The following is an 18,874-nucleotide window of genomic DNA, read 5'->3' on the forward strand; positions in this document are numbered from 1 at the left end:
CGATGATCTTTGTCTCTGCTTTGTATTTCTTTTTCTGACCACTCTTCACCTTACTAACATAGCAACAGCATGGTACCATGCAGGGAAGGACAAAAAACATGAAATGGGAAGAAAGAACAGCTAGTTAAATCTCCGGTACAACGCTCAGTAGCTTGACACGCATTAATTAAAAAAACTGTCTGACACATCAGACAGCACCGAGCATTGGTGTGTAATTTTCAAAAAGGACTTAAAAGTACAACATGCGCTTAAAAGTACAACATGCACGCACATACATACACAATAGGTATAGACCTCCAGTGTTCTTTCACTTTTTTTCTACTTTGTTCAATATTGACTCTCCTTTCAGTCTATTGTCATGCCTCTCCTGCTCTCTCTGCTGGCCTACAGCAGGAGCTTATGAAGTATGTGTGTGCACTTGAAAGGTTTGCCAGAAAGGAAAGAAAAGGTGACAAAAGAGAGCATGTGCATTTGTTACAGTCTATCTGCCGTTCTGCTTACTCTGCAAACGCCACGTGATGGATTTTTACTAAATGTTAAAAGAGCAAAGGCCACAGACTGATTTCTCTGGCACGCTCAAAAGGCTTTCTCACACATTTGCATTCATTTCATCCGCAGGCTGTGAAGTGCATATTATATTATGTTGCACAAGCTGTGTGTGTGTGTGTGTGTGTGCGCGCGCTAAGGTTGGCGGTGAAAGGGATCATGTACTGTTTAAGCCTCTTCTGTTAGGGGATGTTTGTTAGAAGCCACATTTATCAGTGCAGAAAGGAGCAGTACTATTTTCTGCAAAGGGCAGGTATAAACTTATAGCAACTGTCTGCAGGATAAACATATGTGAATTGTTCAGAGAAAACCTGACATCTCCAAAATGGCAACAGGAACAGCTTTGTTTGGAGTTTGACACCCATGCATTCAGTTTTTCCAGGGGGATTTGAAAAGTTGTCATAACCCACTTAAGGTGAACATTCTAACCCCACAAAGGAGTACATCACATTTCAGTTGCAGCTGAAACATTGTAATCAGTGAATATTTATGTTATGGGGTCTCACCTGACATTAATCATTTAACCTCACACTGGCCCACAACAATACATAAGCCTGCATGAAGGGATCTGAACAAATGTGAATACTTTTTGGAATATGAACAGATAAACACAAACAAATAATTAGGGATGGGGATCGAGACCCGGTTCCAAAATTTCTCAAAACCCGAAAATCATTAAGGTTTGAGCTTATCGATACTGCTATCGAGACTTGCGGGTCCTATGATGTAACGTTATGTCTCGAGCGTTAATTCGGTTTTATTTTGCAACGCAATGGATAAGAAAATCATCAGGCTGCAGTCTCTGCCTGCTCTCTGTCGGCTCCTAAACACACACACACACACCGGTAGCAGAGCAAGAGGCTGCGCCGTCGCAGTGGAATAACGTTACGGTGAGGGTTAAGTTAGCTCCAAACTACTGTAACGTTAGTTGATGACAGCTACGCTCGTTACTGTAAGTACGTGCAATAAAACCTTCGCAAGTAAAAAGACAATACTTAATCATCTCTGTCCTCAGTATCTCATCCTGTATGTTTTATACAAGCACAGCTAATGCTAGCTTGGAATTAGCCAAATGTTAAAAACAAGCTAAATAGAAAGCTGTCTGTCTGAAGAACAGACTAGTCTGTAGTCTTAAAAACTCAACTGCTGGCTGAGACAAACCAGCCGCTTCTCCTTCTACCTGGTAACGTTACCTGCAGCCAGCGAGAGAGGAAGAGGGACTGATACAGACTGATGTTGTTCTTTCTAAACGTCACTCAATACTTGTGAAGTTACTGAGTTACTTTGCTGCTGTAAACATTAATGTTGCTGCTCTAGAAACAACATTTAGCTGTAATTAAAATATTAAATTAAAAACAACCAGGCAGTTAATATGTACACTTCAATATATGTTTATTTATTGCAAGTGATCTGTCATCTCAATATATAACGTTCTCGCACATTGAAAATTTTCCTCATACCGTGCAGGCCTACCTGCATGTTGGGTCTGGTCTTACCAAATAACCTTCACTAAATAATAGTAAAGTATCGATAGTGGTATCGATAAAGAATCAGATCGTTAAGCAGTCTCAATAAGGGTATCAATATCAATAAAAATTACCGATCCCCATCCCTACAAATAATGAACTAATATGAACAACATTCACATTTTGCATCCCAGTAATATTATTATAATGGATATAATTAATTATTATAAATATTCACAATTAAAATTGAAACATTTCATTACATATTCCAATTTTCTATTACTGATTTTTAAATATACAAAACTGAACTGATAAGCCTTACATGGATCCGATTTTTGTCTACACCCCAGGTATGAGTCAGTGTACACTCAGGGTGGCTCGGGATTGGATACTAGCAGCTTTGCTGGTGCAAAAAACAATTTGTGAAAAAAATTTCATGCAAGCAAGGAAGTCCATGTACGATGACAAAGCATATAGTGCATGGTATGTGATTTTTTTATAGTCATAATGACCCAGAATCAGCTAATGCTAACAAGTGTGTAACATTTAACTTTCTTTAGAAGGTGTTTTAACCAAAGATAATCCCAAAGTCCCCTGTCATTCATGACAAATGTCTGTTGTAGTATATTTTCCTACTCAGCTATACTAGAAATATGAGGCAGGATTGGCTGAAACCAAAATTTATAAACAGAATCTGAATAAATCTGAATAAGAATGGATACAATCTGAAATTATATCAAATCCTGCCTCCAAAACACAAACAGTCACACAGCAAAGGGCCATTAGCTTGAAACAAATTTAGCTACCTCTCCTGACCGCCTCCATTATTTTATTACCAATCTCCCTCATGTCATTGAGGCGCCCCAAACCAACACAACATTGACATTTCCCCATGATCCCTTGTTGACTGTTAGGAATTCAAAAAGACCCAGAGCTATGAATCAAATGTCAGCCATGGTGCTGTGGTGGAACCGTATCAATATCTGATGATGTATGGCTGGCTGTAGGGCCTTTTGGCCACAGCAGTACCCACAGACATGACACAGAGTCTGGTCCGCACTTAGTCACCAGCAGGTGGAAGGCCGGTGAATAAATGACTCCTTCAGAAGCAAATGGACTCACCACACTGCAAAAAAATCCATCGAAAAAGTCAAATAGCCTTGTACTCTAAAAACTACTACTTTTGGTGAGACACAACCAAAAGGTCAGCCAGGAGATTTAAGATCCTGTACATACTTATTTCCACTGGTATTTAACCATTACATCTGAGGTTGTTTTGGTTAATTGTGTAATCTTGTGCTTATTAATGTTTTTACATTTTTGTAACATTTGATCTGTGCGTGTATTTGTGTACAGAAGTGAGTTTGTTTTATTTCTGCATTGGTATTAGCAGCATATTGTACCCTTGACAGTACATTATGTTACAGGCATTGCTTGACAAGGAGACAGAAAAGCATCTGAAAGCGCCAGTGTTTCCCCTCGTCTGCGTCTCTAATCTCCACGCTGAGAGGAAAGCGGTGCTTGGCAGCAGACGTTCTCAGGCACTGTTCAAAGGGTGGCGCCGGGGTTTGAAGTCTTGCTGATTGCCAGGGTCGGGCCCGCCAAAAGAGCCACAGCGGTATCTTCAAGAGCAGCAGAGATGGAGGCGCGGCCGCCGTGTCTGGGCGGAGGCCGACACAATCACCCACCCTTTGGGGGGAGCCATCGCAGTGCTTCAGAGGAGCCATTTGAATGGCTCGCCTCTTTCAAGACATGAAAGGTGAAGCTAGATCATGTTGTCCTCGCTGCAGCTTCTCCACATGTCGAAACGGCAAACACCGTTTTGTTGTTATTATTTCTGTGGCTCTGCACTGACCTGCATAAAATATTACATATGCCAGACAGAAATTCTCTGTTGGGAGATTGAGAATAGAGTAGGACTGATAAATCTGTGAGCGCACACATCATGCCAATATGTTACTTTTATTAAAAACTCAGTTTCCCACACCTCCGTTATGAAAGTCCGTCTCTGACCACAGCTAGTGAATATTATTTTGTTATGATTATTATTTTATATCACATATATGACTTTAAAAGTCCTGCTAGTGTGGTGTGGGTGTACTGTGTTTACTGAGAGTATAAACCCTGGAGAAAACCCTTTATCAGCCTGCGTTAAGGAGCTGCTACCCGAGCCCAGCTTTCAGTGGAGACTTCAGTTTTCCACATTTAAAAATGCTGATTCATAAAATATGACAAAAACAAAACAAAAGCAAACACACTAGACCAGTCCTGGGTATAATACAAGTATAAAACAATGCAAGGTCAAAGCATATTTAAACAAAAATGTTGCTGGCAACTTTGATATTTAAAAAAAAAAAAAAATTAAAGAAGGAATGATTTGGATTTGGCCCCGTATTTATTTCCTCTAATGAATATGTTGGGAAAAGATGTATGTAACAGTAAGCCTGTGTTAAAGCTTGTGTTATGTGTATGTATTTGTATCTCTAAAGCACTGACCAGTACACTTGTTCAAGCCCAGCAACTATAGCCCAGATGTAATAGTCCATTAACTAGGCTTCTTCTTTACTTGTTCTTGTTTGTCTCTTTGTTTGTTTGTTTTTTTAATATACAGTATTTCTGTTAATAAGTAGGCTACTACTGTAAAATTTATGGCAAAACTACTTTATTTCACTGGAAGTTTAATAATATAATGTGCCTCTGACATTTTCTTATGTTTTTATAAGCAGAAATTATTGTTAGTATCTGAATATGTGTTCAGACACTGAAGGTGGCAGATTTCAGATGTGGCCTTCAGTAGAAAATCATTGTTGACCCCGGCATTAGACCCTGTTTTTTCTTTTTGTTAAACATTTGAGCACACAAATCAAAGATATTGAAAATCCTTAAATCACAAAATTCACTTCTGGCAGCTGTAATCCAACAATATCAGAATCTTTCAACTCTCACATTGTTCCAGTCCCAATAGACAGGTATAGTTGCCATATATATGCTTGGTTTACAATAAATCATGGAAAGTAGTCAACCCAGCAGTCACTTACACAGGAAATTCTCCAGTATTCATAAATGTTAATTAATAGCAGTTGATAAAAACTTATTGGAAAACTTGTCCCTTCAAAGTGGCTAGTACATCTTTTAGGCAGCTGTTCAATATCACGACAAGTCTTAAATTGTTACTGATGTGCAAAAATTTTATACTACAATATGTGATATTTGTATATATAAAATGTCTCTCCTGAATGATACAGCAGACCACAGAGGTGATATCTCTCTCTCTCTCTCTCTCTCTCTCTCTCTCTCTCTCTCTCTCTCTCTCTCTCTCTCTCTCTCTGCTGAATCATGTGCAGATTAATGGGAGTTGTGTGAATAGCCCTCAGGGCCTTTGGAGTGGCCTCCTCCTCCTCCTCCCCTTAGTCAACTACGTACTGTAGGTGATAGACTCTTGTTAAATCCTCATCGCTGACCCTCTCATTTCCTCCTCTGTCTCCAGCCTCTTTTCCTCTTCAAGTGCCTGCCTGCTTGTCTCATCTCTCTCTTACTCTCTCTCCTCCCGTCGCTCCATCTCTCTCGAGGGTAGGTCATGTTATCTTTTCGCTGGAGTCCCTCTGCTGGCCTTCGGTGCATAATGTATAAAGCCGCTGGTGTGTGTTTTACACTGTGCCTGACATTATTAAGTCGTTTCAGGCATATCGCTGCTTTTATCTCCACCATGGAGGTTAATCAGAGAGGATTTATATCAAAACGACTTAGACGCGCTCCATCTGTTGTAACCCTGAACCTTTTTTCCCCCCTTTCGCTCTCTGTCGTTTCCTCTGTCCTGTGCATATTTTCAGGAACAGGATTTTGGTCAATCCAGTCATTTTAAACTGGGAACTGTCTAGTAAAGCAGAAATTACATAAAATAATCTTTCAAATGGCAATTCCTTGGGAATGTTTGATGCAGCATCACACAAATGTACTTTTAAAAAAAAACAACAGTTGACAGTTTTATGTATAGTTAAGTACAGTAATTTACATCAATTTCAAAAAATATAGTAAGGCTCTGTATACAATGGACAACGTCAGCTACAATTCCCATGATGCAGTGGGAGTTACAGTTACTAACTGGGAAAACATGTTTCTGTAGTTTTATGTGGTGTATGTGGTAAATAACTGTCGAAATTTACAGAAATACAAGTGTACGAACCCAGGAGAAATGCATCATTTCATTTCTAATTTCTCAGTGATGTTAATGACAGTAATTATCTCTTAATGTAATCCAATCAAAGAATCACAGTTGTGAATTGGATGTGAAACTTGGTGAAATATCAGACGGAATTGTATCATAAAACACACTTTTATCACCTCTATTTTAGGGTGGATAGTCGAAGATTCAATGCTTCAATGGGCAGGGCCTGATTCCACTGATTTTACATAGAACAACCAGTTTTCTCCCAATAAGTTAATATACAGCCTATGACAATATACATTTCAATGTTTAATACTGTAAATAAGCATGTAAAAAGAAAAAAAATTGCTTGAAATTGTTCAATAAAAGTGCGTGAATAAATCCAAAATTGTAATCCTAACCCTGGGTCGTCAGTACACATGTGTAGGCGTCGTGTGTATGTGTGCAGTGGCAGTGGAGGAACACTTGCTGAAGAGAACAAGCCCCAGCTTCACTGGTGTAGTGCCGAATTGTCCGCACCTCGCGGGACTTTCGGATAATTTATCACCGTTGATGAACCACACAAAGAATATTTTATCGTTTTTAAATAGCCGGCTACTTTAAATAGACCCACAAGGAATCACGAAATGCGTGCAGTTGTCGGTAGCTCAGCATGCACGCAAAACTCTGCACAAGACCGGTGAATGACAGGCGAGAGAGAGAGAGAGAGAGAGAGAAAAGAGTCACCAAAAAGCCTCATTTTAACTGGAAATTTACAGTGTAAGTTGAATGAATAGAGACTGCAGCTCTGCAGCTTCTCAAAATTAAAGTGGAGCTACCATGTGTTTGTATTCAGTAACTAAAAGTTCCTCTTTGACCCACAAGTTAAGCTCCATTTATCCTTCAGTGTTACAAGGTTATGCCAACGTGTGCCTCTTTAAAGATTTAACTAACGTCAGGGCTATAGCAGTTACAGAAATACAATGTGGGGACTGTAAGAGCTGTAACTGGTCAGCGTGGGCTGCATGTGTTTTCTCCTACAGGTTTCTGGTGCCAGTAGAGATTCAGGACGACATGAAGCAAGTTGAAAATAAGCTCTCTAATCATCTCCTCAGTAACGCACATCTAACAAAGACATCTCCTCTACAAATCTTCTGCTCACCGTAAATACAGTGACCGCATGGATTAGCCTCATATTGAGTATACTGAAACAAGTCGGGCCTTCCCACCATCACTCTGTATCACAGCGTAAATGAGAGAGTATAAAAATGTATTATATAAAGAATTTAATTAAAGCACATATATAGACAATAGATATGTTTCGTGTGGAGATTTCATCTGGTGAAATCTGATGTAGAACTATAAAACAAAACCTATGCTCTTGGTATCTAGAAGCGGGACTGCTACCCCTTGCATCAAGTATGAATCCAGCTTTATTATAATATTTCAATAAGTCAAATATGTCAGTAAATTGATAATTTGATATGAGTTGGTTGGTATTCAGACCAAAACAGACCATTAACAGTAAAAATCAGTCAAAGAGAGTAAAATAGATGTGACTTTTCTAGAGATTTTATTTTCACTTGATTGTTGCTTATTTATTCATAAATTAATTTAATTTTAATTTAGTGTCTATATGTTGTGAGCCTACTGGTCTTTACTTTCAGCAAACACAACTTTTCTTGAGAGAAACAATATTTTTGTTAAAACACTTTACAGTTTTGTTGTAGTACTATATTCTTTACAAAAGGCAGTTGATGAATCAGAAAGTGCTGATTAAAGCTCTGGGGAACTGTAGTAATAACTTTTTCCTTTTGACTAAAACCCTTTATTTCCTCTCTGACGTTACCTGTGGATATGTCTGTCTGACACTACAAATTAACATTTGCCTCTGGCTAATTCCTGTTTTTAAAACCTGTAGCAGAATCAGTGATGGCTCAGTGGAATAAACACTGTTTAAGATGCTCTCGTCTTTTTGAGACAGAGAACTTGGATGAGCCACATAGAAAAACCATACGGAGGGGGCTGGTGAAGGTTATTTGGGGACCTGGCAAGCACGGTTTCCAGGTTACAACACACTAAACATGGGCCGGGCTGTGATAGCATCGATGTAGTCATAACTGGCTGTGCTTGTTTGATCAGATGAAGAGAATTTAGATTGATAATGAGTTTTAGAGTCAGTCGCGCTTAACATCTGCGGTTGGTGGTTATGATTCAGTGGCCTCAGTTAGTTTTGGCTTGAATGTTGGGGTTTCATTTCCCAAATTAATGTTTGGATTTAGGCTTAAGAGTATTAGTGGCTTTGAGCAGATGTAGCCAATCAGGGACATATGAAGTTTGCTGTGAGCAAAGTTTGGGTTACACCATTTCATTTTAGTTTTATGTTCTCCATAAACACACAGTGTGTTCTCATTTTCTGCACAGATTTTCATTGTTGTGACAGTGTCGTTTGTCATAAAATGTCAAATTGTTTTCTGAGATACTGTGCAGATACTGAGCGACACCCTGATTGAGCACTACAGCTGTAGGCTACTATACTTGTCATTTCAACATGATTTCAGATCATACCGTTGTACACAGACACTTGAAATTGTCTGCATCTCCTCTGACGGCATTTACAGTACTTTATAGTTACTTTTGTGTTTTAGCATGGCTAAAAACCATTGTATATTTCAAGCTGTCTGTGGCCTCTGTCACGTTTCTTGCTTTACAGTTAGGATGGTTCCTTACAGAAGAACTGGGCCATAAGGATTGATTGTGGCCCCAAGTCTAGAGTAGGAAAGAAATAATGATCTACTTCTATGTTTAGCATCATCACTAGGCAGTAGCGTCCTTGGGTTTTTGGATGAGGCTATCATTCTTGTGGTAGCTCATCCTTGACTCTGATCCTTACCACATGCACCAGGCTTATCGTGTTGGTTTCCACCTTTTCAAGGCCTAATGAGGAATCTCTGCTTGAACTCTGCTTTGCTGTTGGAAACCTGTGGTGCAGCATCCCATCTCCCCCTCCTCTGCCACACCGGGGGAAAGAAGGTGGGGCGAGCTGTGGCAAAGACAGATCAATTGCACAATCTCTGTCACTTGCTGTCTCTCTTGTGCTCCTTCATCTGCCTTTGTTCTCACTCGCTAACATCAAGCATGTGGTTTGAAAGGGAAAAACCTGTTCTCATGATGACGACGGCCGCATGGTGCAGCCCGCCAGTCTGATCTGACTGACAAGGCCCCGCTGTTCAGGCAAAAAGTTTGACACACAAACACACACACTGAGAGAAATCTGTTCCACGGGCTGCAGGGCCATCTGGCCATCACACAAGAAAAAGGTTGGATGTAGTTAGAGGCGAGGTACTGGAGTGTTTCACAGCACTCTCCAAATTTGTACACAGTTCAACTTCTCTGGGTTGCACTTTGTTGTCATCACATGACACAATGGCGTCTTTTACTGTCAATAGAAGACGAGACAACAGAGCAACCAATGAAAGAAAATCGGAGTACCAGCACTGACATATCTTGTTTTTTTTCCTCTTGTAAAATGCAGATCTGGAGGACAGAGAGAAGGAGCAAAAGATTTAGTAGTGAGAGTGATGCTATGTGTCATATGGAGAACAAACAAGGGGGAAATCTGTCTCGCCGCAAGGAGTCTGGCTTTTTGAGAGTCTAAAAAGCCCCCAGAGGCAATGCTTCCTCTAAATGAATAGATATCCATTTTCAAAAGCCTCATGCTTGGCGACAGGCGAGGGACGGGGAGAGGGAAGGGTGGGGTGGCGGGGTGTGTGCGTGGGGGTGGGGTATCTCGGCAGAGGGCAGACACTATTAAAACTCGGCAGAATGAATTGTTAAATACCTCTATAAAGAAATATAAGACATGGCCCCGTTTTTATGCTGCCTGGGCCGCTCTGCAGGCGGGTGATAAGGTGCTGAGGATGGTGGGTTGAAGCATGTGTGTTTTCCTGAGGGTGGGGTAAAATCAAGCCCCCATCCATCCCCTGCTGCTCTGAACACGAGCAGAGATGTTCATGAAGTAGTGACACACATGGACACACACGATCAACATGGCTGCCTCTGTTTTACACTCCACTTTTCACCAAATGAACTGAGGTGCAATGTGTGGAAGCATATGGAGAATGTTATAGAAGGCCTTAAAATGTAATCACTACCGAATTTCCTTTGGAGCTTCCGTGCCAAACAATAAATTATACAATTGAGCATGTTTTCTTCCTCGCACACACTTAGTGTAGTAGTGTCACTCCTACCAGCATGCACAGACTTCTAGGTCAGGCAGCAGTGGAGAAATTTTCCCTGTTGACATTTTGTGTTTCTGGCACAATATTGACTTCAGAGGGAAGGCTGCAGGAGGATTGTTGGTGACATTCCACATTACCTTGGTGATAGATGCTGAACTGTTTACATGCACAAACATTTGGGGAGCAGGGGATGGATGGATGGATGGATGGATATTAAGAGCAAAATAATACATTCAAGCTCCTTATCATCTGTTCTATGGGTTTCTCAAAAATATTTGTACCACACCCAAAGCTCTTTACTCTAGTCATATGTTTGTTTTTGTTGTATTTGAAAGAATTTCCCTGCAGAGCTTTATAACATATTTTTGGTCGTTTATTTTGGTTTTACAGCCCTCAACTTTACCTTTTTGAATGATAATATTGCTTTGCATTTGCTAGCTATTTGTTTTGATATCAACATCAAGGTGATAAAACATCAGTATTGTGTTTACAGCTTGTTGTAAACTATGTACTACGATGTACAATGTACTATGCCAGTTAGTTTCTCTAACCGGAAAAATTTTACTGTGAAGGTGCTTTCAAATGCAATGCAAAGCAAATCTTTTGCCTTACTATGTTCATGCAAATGTATCAGTTGAAATGTTTTTGAGGTCCATATTTGTTCCCCATGAGTACAAACTGTAGATAGGCTATTAGCTGTAGCTAGCTAGCAACGTATGAAGTGATAATGTGCTAATGCACCGGAAGCTCATTGTTAAAAACCGAAAGAGGAATCATTTGGGCACTAAAGCAGTTAGCAATAACAGCTAGCTAGCTAACAACTATCCATAAACCAAAACAAACACATGGACAGATCACATTTATGAAATAAGACCTAATAAGACAAACAGCTCGGTGAGTCTTCTGTATTAGCATATTTGTTTAAATCACAGGCTTCACTTTTTCCTGTCACTTTAATGAGACAAAAATACAAATTTCAGTGTAACATTATCTGCCATTATCATCGAGGACAGATCATGTGAGTAGCTGTTCAAAGAGCGCTTACTGATGTAGCTACATTTGGGAGGAGCAGCGATTGCACATGTCTTAGAGACCAATACATTTTTTTTTCATGTCTTCAGTCCTTCTTGGTTGCTTTTTCACTGAAGTTACACCTGAGATGCATGAAATGATTAAGTGTTAAAGGGGGTCAAATGTCAGTGGATCAGTTTTAATGTTGTTCTGTACTTCACAGCTCTTCTTCATTAAGGCTGAGTGGTGTATTGCTACAGTAAATCTCATCCATTGCAGCTATAGCAGTTACTAAAAAACTGCTGCTTGTTTTCTCCACCCTGAGTAGGCCCAGAGGAATGTCTAAGTAAATTGGTCAGAACTAATGCAGAAAAGACACCAGGTGGGGTGAGGAACAGCCACTACAGCAGTTTCTGTTCGGAGCAGTTTCTACCTGAGATGAATCCCAAGTGGAGCTTACATCAGTTAGCTGAAACAGCTTTTCAAAACCAGATTCCCAAATGTAGCTGTATGGAGAAGCGTTAACCTTGATGCTCATCCAGGGGGATGCCAGCCAGCCACACGCCGGCCCTCTTCTCGCTATGTGGCAGGTCACACTGATGTTCTGTCTGACTGAGGAGCAAGATCCTTGGCCCCGTTTTTCTGCCACATTAGACCCACACTGAACGCGGTACTCCCCCACTGAGGAAAGAGAGTGTTTGTGACTTTGTGCGCGTATGGTAAGAAAAATCATAGGGGGAAATGTGAGAAATGCAGGTACAGGCAGATGTATGTGTTTAGATATTAGCTGATGTACACTGATAAAGTGGAAGGGTTAATTTGTTACAAAGGTAATCACAGCTGTACATCAGTCTATTTTTCCTTTTGTGTAAGGTGATGTAGATCATGTTGTTTCACCACTTCGGCTCACAGGATGAGAAAATTATAGGCTCTGACTCACTGTTGGCTTCTTAGTCCTGGCACATCACTGTCCATCAGAAACCAGCATGAGAGAGGTAGAGAAACCTGACAACGCAGGAGGAGGAGAAGGAAAAGGTAGGGTGGTTAAAGGGAGAAGATTGGAAGGAGAAAAGAGGAAGAATGAAAGGCGAGACCAGAATCTGAAGAGTCAGTCTTAAAAAGATGGGAAGAGAAGAAGAGGAAACGTGACTTGACAGAGAGAGGTGAAGGGGGAAGAGAGGAGAGAGAACAAAGGGAGAGGAGGAGAAAGGAAGCAGGAGGGAGGCAAAAAGCTGGGCCGTGTGCCAGGGTCTATTCCACCTTTGCTCTCCAGGCCTTTCTGAGCTGCCACCCTCTCTCACCTCTGTAATGTCATCAATGAAAGGGCCTTTAGGAGGGATGGAGGACTTGACTCAGGGTTCAGACTGTGACCGACACCAGCTGACGCTGCCAAGCCAAGCAGGATTCTGTTAGAATTAATTGGATGTCACTTTCAGGTACAAGAAACAAGGCAGGTTTTTTTTCCACATTTTTGTAACTCGTGCTCTACAGAATCAGAAAACTCTGCAACATTTGGGCTGATGTAATCTACTGAAAAATTGCAAAACAATGCTTTTTCACCGTCCTGGAATGCTGATTATAATGAGGTTGCCTACAGCATTTTTACTTCAGGGGCACACATTTTTTAGTCAATATGATTAAAGAAAGATAATTCATTGATTTTGGCACCCACTTTGTTGATAGTGGGCTCCACTGCCCCTGCATTAATAGCAGGCTATTATGACTGAAATTCACAATTATTTTCATTATTTATCAATTTGTTAATTATTTTTCAGACAAATAAATGAATATTGTAAAACTTCAATTAATATTCGAGTCCCAAATAGACTACCCCGTTACTGGCCTGGTGTGGGAACACATTTTGACAAATAAACGCAGGTCTCCATTAAACGCCTGGTCTGGTTTTTAAGTTCTTTGGATGGAAACAACAATCATTCATTCATATAGATTTACCGGTGACAAGAGATGAAACAAAAAAAGGTCAGACTCACGTTACCTTTGAAGCACTCGCTAAGTCCGAATGTGTCCATTCCTTGATTATTAATATTCCTTTAGTCTGTAAGGGTCCACAGATCAAACGTCTTCAGATGACGATGACGTCTTCAGATGTCTTGCTTTGTGTCATCAACTGTCCAACCAAAACATTATACTATTTAAAATGATATAAAACAGAAAAGCAAAAACCTGAACATTTGAGAAGCTGAATTTAATGAACAACTGAAATGATGAATCCATAATCAAAATTGTTGCTGATTATTGAAATACTGTTCTATGTAGGAAGAAAGACTAAATTGCTAATGTTAGCTTAATTAGCTAGCTAGATCAAATCTGATCACAAGAGTTTTCGCTAAGCAACGACACTGTTCCTGTAAAGTTGGTTAGGCCTCTATTCATTATTACATTTATTAAAAAGCAGAACAGTAGGGCTTTATTATGTTACATTCAGTAGGAAGTTAGAAACAATCCACAGCCAACATTTTTCTGGATTTATTTTAGGTTTTGGAAAGAGAATAAATCGTACTTCTCCTTTCAACCTCTCTAGGTAGCGACTGTAATTATTGCAAGTGCCCCAGGAACAGTGTTTGACCATATCTCAGAAAAATACAGTCCAAAAAAGCTAGAAAACAACTCCTTTTGCATTAGAGTAAATGGAGCGCAGCCATGAAAGTGTCGGACCCCAGTTAGAGCAAGTCCTATACTGCGCTGTGATTGGCCAGCTGCGTATTCGGGCCGTGGCTTAGCAAAGGGTCAATTCCATTGTGAACATATGCTAGTTTACAAAAAGGGCCATTGTAAAGAGGGAATCTACTGTAAGTCCAAAAGCAAAATTGTCCCTGCTTTGAATAACTGTTGTGTGATAAACTACAGAAAAAATACAACACTGAAATATTTCAGATTAGATATTTAAAATAAATAGAATATTTAACATAAATTAACATCTTAGTTTTCTTGGCCTCACTGGATCTCCTGAAAATGTGGAGATATACATCTGTTTGATTTTTATTCATTTTGCCCTGTCACTGGCACATGAGCTGCACTGAGTTAGATCTCAACAAACATCCTCTTAGACGGGACTGATTATTCAAGCACAAAGCAAACAACATGACATGAAAAGTTGAAAAGGACTACTTTTCTCTTCTTGTTTTCCTTCCTGCCAGTTGTTAAAGAGAACTACATTCATCTCAGAAGTGACCTGTCATGTAACTGTTACAGAACTTGATAAGGCATCATTGCAACTCATGAAACAAAGTGCTAAAAGTTATTCACTGTTGACTTTTCACAACACCTCAACAGTCCTGTTCTGTTCCATTCCCCCGAAAAAGCTTCAGGCTGACACCAGTGTCAGAGCAACAATATGTGCATGTGCGCACACATACCACCCACCAAACCACAAGCTGTGAGCACCTCAACCGCCAGTTCCAACTGTGAGTATTTCACAGCCCTGACGAGGGCTATAATGTGCAATATGCTCACTAGTTCAGTCACTCTCTCCCTCTCTGTCTGTCTTTTTTCATCCTTAATCTCTCTCACGCTATGCGTCCGTCGCTGTGGCATCTGTTGGTGTCCTTTTAGCTACTGGGGGCCCAATCTGTCCAAAAGGCCCGCTCTGCTGCCACTCTGTTGCCATCTCCCAGTGATCCATTTATGCTCTGCAGTTGGCGTGAAGGCCGCTCGGAGACTAAGCCTTTAATTACCACTAGAGTAAAGAGCATTAAAGGTTCGGAGAGCCTTTGCAAAATCTGTTGAACAGTGTGGATTTAGTGGATGTCTGGTGAGAAGTGTTGGTTTGGCTGGAGAGATGGATAGTGAAAATGGGATAGATGAACAGGAGGACAGAGTTCAGCTAATACTTTTTATCCTCAATAAATAAACAGCCAGCCTTTTTACATTGTGAAAGATCCTGTCAAATTGGTGGGAAATCTTTTGGGTTGCTTCACAGCAGAGATGTTGTTTACAGCACACAGCTGGAACGCCGTACTGTTCTTTCAGTATAAAGGAAGCTAACGCTTTCATAGAGTCTGCAACTGGCAGATGGAGGAGGAAATGAAAAACGGACTGTAAAAATATTACATGTTCATCCACTTCAGTAAAGAAAGAGAGACAACAATCAGTGTGATTGAGCTGGGACAAGTGTCAACATCCTCTTTGATTATGGAAAAATGTTGGCATAAAAAAAACGAGACTACCTATTACATGAATGAGAAACCATTCCCCTGACAATAGTTATATTGATGTTTATGTCAAAAACTCCAATGAAAAATACATTTGCACGGGTTTGACACTTTTCTAAAGTGGCAGTTACACTACAAGGTCAAATAATGCCAGTTGAAAATTGGCAGCAGTAGACAATCAGTTTCTCCATAGTGTAACCTAATCATAATGATAGTGTTTGTCTATCCTGGAAGGGGGTCCCCTCTTCTGTTGCTTGTCTCGAAGATTTTTTCTTGGTAAAGAGTAACTTAAAGCTAGAGTGTAGGACCTTAAATATAACGTCTGTTACATTCAAGTCCTAGCCAAACAAATTCACACAATGCTGATTAAGCCTCTAGCTGGCAGGTAAATCTCGTAATATTCACCAACGCCGTATGCCAGAGTTTTTAAATCTGGTGTTTGTGATGACGTTCCCATGCTGGCACACCACCAGGCGCGGATTGGCCATCAGGACATTCGGGAACATTCCCGGACGGTCCATTTCAGCCCGAACTGGCCAGTGGTCAAGAGTTTTTATTTTTCTGTTTTTTCTGTTTTACTTTATGATCCATCAGCTGGTGCTGAACTGTCTGTGTGTCTATCAGACTGGGCCAAACTAATACTTTCAATATTGGGGGGGTGATAAGAGCGACCCCTCCCAACTTGGACCTTTGCTGAAATCCAATTGGCTCAACAGCGCCAATCAAAGGAATTTACTTTCCATCTGGGACATGTTCAATCTCAAAACATTTTGTAGGGGCTGGACTCAGCCCAGGGTTGTGTGACAATTGAAACAGAGATGGTATGTCGAAAAGAAAGAAAGAGGAAAGAATTAAGTAGAAAAAAATGCTGACACAAGAGGCAGCTAAATGCGTCAAATTAGCCGACTTCTCCATTGATGGAAAGGTACTGTGGCAGGAGCAGGTGAGGCAGGACCCAGCACAGTCTCAGGTGCACGATAAGTAATGCATTTATTATATACCTAAACGATTTATATATTCATTAACAGGCATATAGGCTATAATATTGTAAACAACAGTTTGCAATGTGTCATCACACAAAGACAACAGTGTTCTATAAGCAAGGAATCTCTTTGTATGTATGTAGGGTCAGTGGAGGTGATGCAGAGAGACAGGGTGATGATGATTATATTTAAGTAATTTAGCACTCTGGTGTCTCCTCTTTTTGAGGGTCTCATGTGCCCACACGGATCTCCCTTTCCCTGCCTCTTGCGTGTTTGTACACCTCTCACACTCAAACCATGCCAGAGCAGGCGCTCTCCGTTTGTCCATTTTTTAAAGTAGATGTTTTTAACAACAAAAGACACAGACCTGTGAGTTGTGATCAAGTTTCTGCTATTACTTAGCAGCAAGGCAAAAATTACAGATCGCTGGCGCTGTAATCTTTGATTAGACTGACAGGACAGCTGATTCGGTGGTTGCCTAGCAACATTATTTGTAAATTTGTTATTTGTCTCTATTTTTGTGTCTATAGTAGCATTTTCGCGACACCCGTTGCAAAGTGGAGGCACTCACAAGAGAGAATAAAAAAAGAATGGTCTATATGAAGCATCAGAGGTCGAGTCCTTCTGACGTTTTGTCTGTAGTATGGGTCGAAACCCTCACTGCCTCTTTAATGCACACCACTTTTGAAACTGGCTTTCGGTTGAACATTTTGGATCTCAAGCCGAGATAACCTCTTCAGTACCCCTTTAAGTCTGTTCTACAAACAAGATAACCTTTGACTGTCAATGGACTAAAGTGCAAATAATTAACATCATAGCATCATTTATCTATAAAGATATACATTATATATATATATATATACACTTACATAAAATATCCTGATATTTGGTCAACTTAACCTTTTAGTGATGAAAAATTTAACACTAAATCCACTGGATGTGTCCCCTAAAGACCCTTTAGCATACACTAAGTTGAGTTATAGAAGGATACTGGTGGTTTTGTGCCGGGCAAATTTCAGGGGTGTACTTTCCCTGTACGTAAGTGAAAAGTGTTTCCCAAGGGCGGACTGTGTGCAGACTGAAATCAGATTCATAGAAGAATACAGGAATTCCTCACCTCTAATAGTTCTTCAGTAAACTTGGCTATACAATGTGTATAAAAATTACAAAAAGCATTGTTTTGTCATAACATGGCGTGTAATAACTGAAACAAACTGTTCTATTGGCCATGCTATGATTACTCAATGTGTTGAATGGTAGTGTTGGAAACATCATTATATATATATATAAAAATGCACAGAGAATGTTTGACTGTTTTCTGATGTAGCAAAAAAAAGTATTTCCCAAAAACTCACTGTATTACCTGAACAGATTAGGGAAGGGGAATATTAGACAGCAAAATGAAACCTGTGAAGTCAGTCTCCATAGATTGTATCTAGTAGAAATTAAGGGAGCAATTGTGTTTTTCAGGACTTTGCCGATTCAATATTCCACTTGGTGAGGGAGAAGTACCGGTCGCTGGTGGGCAGCTGCAGTCCTGCGCACGCTCGACACAAATCCCTGGCAGGCATCGTAATGACCCAAGGTATGGCAAATTTCATTGGCTTTCATATATGACTTTGAATTATTGAAGTGGTGCAATATAGAGAGTGAGTGGGAGAGGTAAAGAGAGCGAGAGAGGACGAGAAATGCGAAGGGAAAGGAAATGATAAACTGGAGTGGGAAGAGAGAGAGATTCCACTCCATGCTGTACCTTGCACTCGTGCAGGAGAGTATACCTTCCTGATGAATTATTGACTGTTCCGAGTCTCTGAGGAGAATGAGACATGGTAGCGAGTGTCAGTCATCTCCACTGCATGCTGGACTTGCTGTGCTTGGACAGCTTTGACAGGAGTTCCAGATGCCATAGTGGAATTCTTAACTAGATCATCTTAAAACTTAATCTGAAACCCAACTCGGTGACACACACTGTTCCTGTGACACACAGGGACAGCAAGGAGGAGGCAGCCTGACACTGCTGTTCACCTGCAGCATGAAACAATGAGTTATTACTCCACATTTATCTTTCATGCTTTATTTATCATTCATGTGTGGAGTTCGATGCACATTACATCAGGGCCTCCCACACATACACAAGTGCTCACAAAAACACACACAGACCCAGTATGAACACAATCACTCACATTCCACATTGCATCCTCTTTATTTAATTAGGTTGAGCAAAGTTATGGTTTTCTTTGTCTTTTTTAAATAAACGTGTCATCATACAGTCCCCACATTCAGGTGATTTTATGTAAGCAGCCTATTTCAC

The 18,874-nt window shown here is 40.4% G+C and overlaps 1 protein-coding gene and 1 long non-coding RNA gene across 2 annotated transcripts in view; both read left to right on the plus strand.

The window, feature by feature from the left end:
* adarb2 (adenosine deaminase RNA specific B2 (inactive)) overlaps positions 1-18,874 on the plus strand; it is a 78,814-nt gene that overhangs the window by 17,711 nt on the left and 42,229 nt on the right. Inside the window, exon 3 of the mRNA XM_038724210.1 lies at positions 18,034-18,148. Within this exon, the coding sequence (XP_038580138.1) occupies positions 18,034-18,148 (115 nt within the window). The remainder of the gene's footprint in view (positions 1-18,033; positions 18,149-18,874) is intronic.
* Positions 1,351-4,829, plus strand: LOC119906824. The gene is made up of 2 exons (XR_005445042.1): positions 1,351-1,436; positions 3,440-4,829. It is a non-coding gene; the product is annotated as an uncharacterized LOC119906824 (long non-coding RNA).

Source organism: Micropterus salmoides, unplaced genomic scaffold (genome assembly GCF_014851395.1).
Source record: "Micropterus salmoides isolate LMB-PRFRI ecotype aquatic unplaced genomic scaffold, ASM1485139v1 Ms_hic_scaffold_1, whole genome shotgun sequence".
NCBI classification, from domain to species: Eukaryota; Metazoa; Chordata; class Actinopteri; order Centrarchiformes; family Centrarchidae; genus Micropterus; species Micropterus salmoides.